This window comes from Helicoverpa armigera, chromosome 13 (genome assembly GCF_030705265.1).
Source record: "Helicoverpa armigera isolate CAAS_96S chromosome 13, ASM3070526v1, whole genome shotgun sequence".
NCBI classification, from domain to species: domain Eukaryota; kingdom Metazoa; phylum Arthropoda; class Insecta; order Lepidoptera; family Noctuidae; genus Helicoverpa; species Helicoverpa armigera.
Window position 1 is genome coordinate 12363348 of NC_087132.1, and position 7802 is coordinate 12371149.

The window sequence follows — 7802 nt, forward strand, 5'->3', positions numbered from 1 at the left end:
AATTGAACAACTTAGAACATAGAGTACACTCAGAAAAAATATTTTACAATAGCCATTAATCACATAACAAACCACAATCGATTTATAATCGCAGCCACAGTACCAATAAAAGATATACCAGATAATAAATAAACTCGTCGCTGCGCGCGCGCAACTCAAACAAAACGACTACAAGGAGCTTGCGGAGAGGGGAGCTTACGGGATGCGGGGCGTGGCGCTATGTATCAAAAAGCTCGCCCGGCTATTGGCCGCGGCGCACTCACAAAGCTGTAGGGGCGGAGCCACGGACGCAGCGTATAAAAGCGCGCGCCGCCTCCGCGGCCGCTAGTTCACTCGCCGCTCGCAGTGTAAGCGCACGCATTACGTGTTCAACTAGTGTATCACAAGTGTTTCAAAATGGTGAAGTTCGAAGGAGACTTCAGTATTAATTCTATACTGATGAACAAACCGGCACCTCCGCCCTCCCCCACGGCTTCGTCGACGGGCGCTTCGCCCTCCGAAGCCGACCTCAGCGATTCCGAACTGGATGTGACGGGAACTGAGCCCGTTGATTGCACCAAACCTAAGGACGACGACAGCAAAGACAAGAAACATGAAAAGCCTGCATACAGCTACAACGCACTCATCATGATGGCCATCCGCAACAGCCCCGAGAAACGCCTCACATTAAACGGCATCTACGAGTACATCATGACTAACTTCCCGTACTACAGAGAGAACCGCCAGGGCTGGCAGAACTCCATCCGCCACAACCTCAGTTTAAACAAGTGCTTTGTGAAAGTGCCGCGCCACTACGACGACCCCGGCAAGGGTAACTACTGGATGTTGGACGCCTCGGCCGAGGATGTGTTCATCGGCGGCACCACCGGCAAGCTGCGCCGTCGCTCCGCGCTCAACGGCCGCTCGCGCCTCGCCTGCTTCAAGCGCCCGCTGTTCCCGGGCGCCGCGCTGCCGGCGGCCTACCCACCCGCTACCTACTCGCAACTCGTGGGCCTCTACTCACAGCTGTTGTACCAGAGGTACGCACCCATGCAAATGAAGAGCCATCCCGTGGCCCCTAGCGCGGTGCACCCTGCCTTCCGCGGCGATGCGATGCCCTACGGCAGCCTTCCTTACTCGCCCGCGCTCTATGACCGCCTACCGTCGGGCCCATTCATGGCACAGTCCCCGCTAATGCAGGGCTCGCAGCTGGGTCAGACGGCGCTGCTGGCGCAGACGTCGCCGCTCCTGCCACCGTCGCCGCCGCTGCTGCCGTCGCCGACGCACTCGGGCACGTCCAGCCCCGAGCTGCCGGCGGCGTCGCACCACCCGCTCTCACCGCACATCTACAAGCCCGTGACGGTGCTCTCGCGCCAGTGATCGTCTGCAATCTCATAGAGGCTCTACCAAATAGACTGACTGATCGTCGGGAGACATTTTATTTATCTGTGATTTAGTTTTAGTGTAGCCAATGGACCAGTGGTGAGAGGTAATCTCTGTAGTCGCAATATTAGCTGGTGTCCTCTCGTAGCATTCCGCCGTGTATTGTCGTTATGTGTAAATATTTCCAAAGTTGTATATTTATTGACATAGATTATAAGGATTAAGATAAAGAGTTATAATGAATAAAACTAAAATATTGTTCACATTTAAAACTTTATTTTATTTACCCGACCTTGATACTGAGAATTGGGATTCAGATAATTGCGATTGGCAAACAAAAGTCAGATAAAAACAGATTGTAAAGAAATATTTCCGTTACATTTTAAATTGGGGATTATTATAATCGGGCTTAGTGGTCTCTTTGTTTTGAGGAGTTTATGCTCGACTGTGGGCTAACAGCTATAATCCCGCATCAGATCAGTTTGTTTAGCAGCAAAAGATTAAACGCTAAGAATCCGTAGTGTTGAGATTAATTCGCCGTTGTCTGGCGTTGTGTAAACAATGACTGTTCAGTTAAACACACACTTGAGAGCATTTCTCGGAACATTCAGTCACCGTTGAGGCAGATTCTGGGTAATGAGGGATATTATTTTGGGATCGACAATTTATTGCTATAATAGATGAACTGAACTTCACATTTTATAATACGGTACTAGGAAACCTGGGATTTGTGGGTGCATCATCGAACGGAAATAGTTTATTACGTAGGTACTGTTATGATATCAATACGATATTTTACTAATTTCGATGGATTTAAATTAAACCAAGTAAGTAACTTCGAAAACTTAAAGGTTAAAGGGGATCATAATTCAAAATTATTATTCCCATAATTAGGTACTGACAAATAAAAAGAACCAATCCTACTCCAAACAATACTGATCATGACATATTTAGGACTGATCTGCCATAAAAAAGTCGGCATCGAGACCATTCTTAAAGTTAAAACAGTTTTTAAACCATAAAACACTTCAAATATATAAGACAAGTCTTGGAACAACTACTTAAAAGGTATATGGAGAACTTTATGAACACTCATATTAATTTACCGTCGCGTCGTTTCAACAATTGTTGAACTTTCTTAATATTCAATGATCATTGTAACTTTTGCTAAAGGCAACCTTAACTCTGCTTTTTAAGGCAAAGAGACTCAAATGTACCCTTCTTGGCGGGCTTATAACTAGGTATGTAAAGGCAGGTACTACCTGCCAAATGGTGATACAGTCTACCAATTTAAAATAGCCTACATCAAAAATTACTTTCTTCAAGACCTAAAGAAGTTGATCTTTTCACATCCAAACATCTTACAGTTCTGAATAAAATTGCCAACAATTAGGCCTAAACGTGTGGACTTGAAAATACGTCAGTAACGATATCTGTCCCACCCACTGTACAATAGTCGTCTTTTAAATAAGATAGTATTTAAGATATGCTCAATAATATTATATCATCACTTCATGGAGATTATATCATATATGAAACGCACGTGTATGTATTCGTTCTGGGTGTACTAACTTTGTACCGCACTGGAATTTTTAATTCGAAAATGTGAGACATCCGTCTATATGACAAATATTGCTATTGCGATAGTGAGGATTAGGGATTACAATTTATTGTTATCATTGACAAATTATCTGTTTTTGTTTATCTGGGAATCGTAATTACTTGAAAGTATCTTTATTGTAGGTAAATCCACTTTATGGTGTAATCTGCAATTTTTTACGAGAACATCATCTTCTTGGTAAACTATGAACAATCATATAAAAAATATATGATTGTTCATAGTTGGTAAAAATATATGATTGTTCATAGATGGCTTCAGTAATAAATAAGGCAAGGCAGGTACCACATACCTACTTTACACATGTTAAAATCAGTGAGCTCCTCAATACGCCTTTCGTTTAGAGAATTTTGACAGTTACATTATTGCTTCTTTCCTAAAACTAACAAGCACGTTCATAAGCAAAACAGGTAAAAATAAACATTCGATTATAAAACCATTTATATGTTGAAGCAAACAAATTATATTACAAAGGAAACGGTCAAAACGGGGATGGACGTCAGAAGCAATCAACGGGGTTTTGTCGATGGATAGAGTCGTAACTAGCTGTCATGTGGCTTGTATTAGACATCTTATTGTACAAATAATATATCTTTATGTACTGCAAATGAAATAAAATGTTATTATAGACTACTGTTTAGTCTGCGCTGGCGAATGCGGAACTGTACATTTTTGTAAAGAGGACAACTTAAATGTGGTTACCTGGTTATTGTTGTTAACAATAGGTGAATGCCTGATGACGTTAACTCAATTTAAGTTTTATTTGAATTATTAAATTCATCAGTTAGAAGTTGTTAAAAACTTTAGTACAATAACAATCGGTCTGCATGACAAAATGCCTTTTCTATGTGATTGGAAAAAAATCTGGATTTTAAACGTGAACTTTCATGGAGATATTTGGTTTCTTTTTTAGGAACACGAGTGGATATTATTACGGCAGTCTAAAAACGTACTATTTCATCATAATTACAATTAATTGTAATTAAAACCTATTCTTAAATAGATAACTGAAGATTAAATACATTTTTTATCTAATAGATACCGAGCTGTCATGATTGCATCATTGGCAACGTCATGGTCGATTTAATATTAATCCTTTTTTCCCTAAAGTGTTTTTTTTACAGTTATTTCTTTTTAAATATCATACCAATAGTTGAAAGTATCCCTTAGGTACCTATATTATTTGTACAAAAGTTAGGTGATTTGTGTACAAAACAGATATGGTATTATCTTATCATTGTGATCCGGAAACCGCAGTTGTCATCACAACATGATTATACTTAGATATGATATCATAAACATTGACGATTTATTAGCCTGACTAATATTTTCATAATAAGTAATAATGATGATTAACAATTATCTATTTTTTATGATTGCTATCTTTTTCAGGTATCTTGTTTTATCTTTTTATATTGTTTATCGCGTAAAACACGTTAATTTAGGGTTGGAATACCATTATAAAGTATTATTAAAAGTAATTTTGAATTTTCATGAGACTACACACTTAGATAAATTTTAAAATTGGGAGGACTCCCCCATCGATTTTGATGCTATAGGTACCTATAAGTATTAAGTAATTTTTATAAATTAAAATACACAATAACTATAATAAAATTCTTACTACTTTTAATACTTGTATAAATTGTAACTATTTATTAAAATGAACATTGCGTGAAAAAATGAACATTGCGTGACATTAATTCAGAATTCTAAAATGCTTTCTTTGGTCTTGAATAGATCTTAGTGAATTTTGCAGTTTTAAAACAAGCTAAAGTTTACTCAGCTACTTATTGCAACATTCCTCATAAAATTTAATAAAATAAATATGAACTACGTATCACGATTAAGACAATAGATAACAATATTGTATCTACTTTATCGACAATACTTACGTCTTCAATTGTTATCGAGCTCAGCTTATAAGCGGATAATAAACATAGAATTAACGGAATTATTATCATTATAAAAGATTATCTTTTCCATAGACAATATATTTATTGGGAATTTTTCCTTGTGGAATTCTTATGAATGAGGAATCTGACCTTGGTATTTGGAAAAACCATCGAAAGAGCTCTGGCTAAGTCGCTGCGACGGTGAAGCTATATGGTGCGATCCGTGCGTGGATGCCTTGAATTTATGACAAATAATTTAGATAAAAGTATCTGTACTTTTAGTAAGGCAGTTAACTGATAACTTTTCAATAATCTTTCATTAAGGTTTTTTTATCTAAATGTTTAAGGCCGATGGATCTTTTTTTTTATCTCAACTAACATATAGATAGGTAAGTGAGCATTGTTAGAAATAAATCATATTGATACAGTAAAGTCTCTAATTCCTTGGATAGGCCTCCATTACTTAGTTACCTTTACTAGGTAATGTGAAAAAGAGTAATAGTGGCGTTTGTAACATTCGACAGCAAAACAACTTTAAAATATTCAGTAATTTGCGTACGCACTGAAATATCCTGAAATTGCCGTGTTTTATGTAAACTACTTATTTTACTTGAAAAAGTCTATTGGCAATGTCTATTTTTTTTAATGCTTCGCATAATATTTTAGTTAAATTACTCTTGAGGCAATAGAGTAGCAAAATATTGAGTTTTCTTAAATGTCGCCGTTAACTTTAATTAGTTACAGTGTTTGCTGAACAGGCAGGCAGGTCGAAACGTAAGCAACATAGAGTAGAAAAATAAGTAGGTAATATACTACTTATAAATTATTTCAAAGTAAATTTTTAAATACATAAATAACAAGTTGATTCTCGCGGTTTCACCCGTATCTCTCACGGTAAACTTCTGCCCGTACCCGGACAAAAGTTATAGAGGTATAGCTTAAGTTATTCGGGAATTATCTAGCTTTTTAACAAAAAAGTTTTAAAAAGTTTTCAGTGATCGGAGTATTTAACTTAGACAGTACAAACAAAATGTTTTCTCTTTATCTATGTTTGATCTTAAAAATAGTGAACAAACAGTACATTTTATACACATGGCTAATAAAAGGTTTAAAAATATTTAGCAATAGAAACTAGACGTAAGCTTCTTAAATAAACACCTGTTTGTATTCTAAGATAAAAAAGATGATTAAAATCTATTACGGTATGTATCTAATTGTAGATAATTTAGGAGAGCCTCGTGTAAGATAACCATATCAACTAAAGCATGTCTTTTACGTAGGTACGTAACTTTGAGAAAATCCTCCTATTTGCTTTGGCGCAATTTGATAAAAAATAAATGAGATCCGTTTCAGTTCAACCGAAGATATATTGTAGCGCAGTCTTTTATATAAATTCGCTAATATAATTTCCTTTACTTTCACATTTGTAAATACAGCAGATGGACATTATAAGGCACGTAGACTTCAGCTTATCGGTATTGGACTCGCATTTGCGACGAACCAATAAAAATTCTGTCGTTGCACAGCAGGATCGCGTCCCTATGGCTTTTGTAAGTATGTCCTTTATGTTTAATTGCCTTTTGCAGCAATTATAAACAGACTTCCAAAAGCTAGAAAGCGAAAAATACATCTTTAGAACTCAGTTTCAAACTAAAAACAGCGCAGGACAGCGAGACATCGGCTTATTTTTTTTTTTCATTAATAATTCAGGTTTTTTTTTTTCGTTACTTGTACATAGACATCTACTATATGTAGACATTGGACAGCGTATCAGTGTTACAAGTTTTGTACTTATAGTGTATTAGTGTGGCGCTTACGAAAACAACAGTTATTCAAGAATTTATACCAAACACGAATGTCGTGCGATTTCTTAGAACCCCAGTGTAGTGATGGATGGTCAGCGCTGGCTTCCTGGTGACGACTGCTGCCGTGTCTGTCTGTTTGTCTGTCCGACTGTTTGTTTGTTTGATTGTATTCAAATAGATTCAGGTACGGAACTGTTAGTTGGTGTGTGGTGCAAGCGACGAGGTGTAGCGTGGTTGAATTATTATTTAATAATGAAAAAAAAAATACTATTACGGCAAATATTCTTTTGTTTTAGTGGTACATCATGTTTCTTTTTTGATAGCTAATAGAAAAAGAAACAGTTTTGATAGCAAATGTTGTTAGTAAATATGTGAATATTTTTCCCAATTGTGAAGCAAATTATCATCGTGTCAAAGTCAATACGACCAGAATAGAGTGTTACTTGTGAGATGACGGACAAATTTTAATAGAACAGTGTTGAAGAAAAGAACAAACTGTATCGACTATCGACTTTAAATAAAATTGGGATGAGGCCAGGAGTGTGATAATATTGATATTTATCGTTTTCGAATCCATTAAATATTGTGCTGAAAACTATAAATATGTCTTCTTTAATATTACCAAATAGGACTGCAACAAAAAACCTTTCCCTTATTTCTTCAACTTGTACCACAGTCTACCAAATGATGGATGTCCGGACAACGTTAGCACATTGCAAATATCTATTGTAGTCGTAGTCTGTAAGTAGCGGTAGTCTGCGGACGAGAGCTGACACCTTTGTGTCGCGAGTGTCACAGTCGCCGTACACTTGACACGACACAGGACATTGTTGCTGGGGCAAAAAGTGGAGCAAGACATTGTCGGTATAGAGTCCTAATTATACTTTGGTTTACGATTAAAATTACGCTGGTTTCTTATGACAGATATTAGAAATAAGGGTAGACATTGACCTTTTTATTAGTATTCATTATGCATGTTTCAGAGTTTGTGAACCTAATTGAAATGTGGTACAATATTCAAGTAAAAAGAATGCATTCGGTTAGACTGGAAACCGACCCAGACATAGCTGGGAAAAGGCTTGGCAGATTTGATAAAATCTCAAGGCAACATAGAATCGGTAG

At 37.1% G+C, this 7802-nt stretch overlaps 1 protein-coding gene across 1 annotated transcript; it reads left to right on the forward strand.

The window, feature by feature from the left end:
- Positions 1-311: 311 nt before the first annotated feature.
- LOC110383619 (fork head domain transcription factor slp2) lies at positions 312-1634 on the forward strand. The gene has a single exon (XM_021343736.3). The coding sequence runs from the start codon at positions 397-399 to the stop codon at positions 1357-1359; it is 963 nt and encodes a 320-aa protein (XP_021199411.3). The 5' UTR covers positions 312-396; the 3' UTR covers positions 1360-1634.
- The last annotated feature ends 6168 nt before the right edge of the window (positions 1635-7802 follow it).

What these genes read in the sequence shown, in the direction of transcription:
- LOC110383619 (XM_021343736.3), top strand. Translation starts at nt 397, where the DNA reads ATGGTGAAGTTCGAAGGAGACTTCAGTATTAATTCTATACTGATGAAC.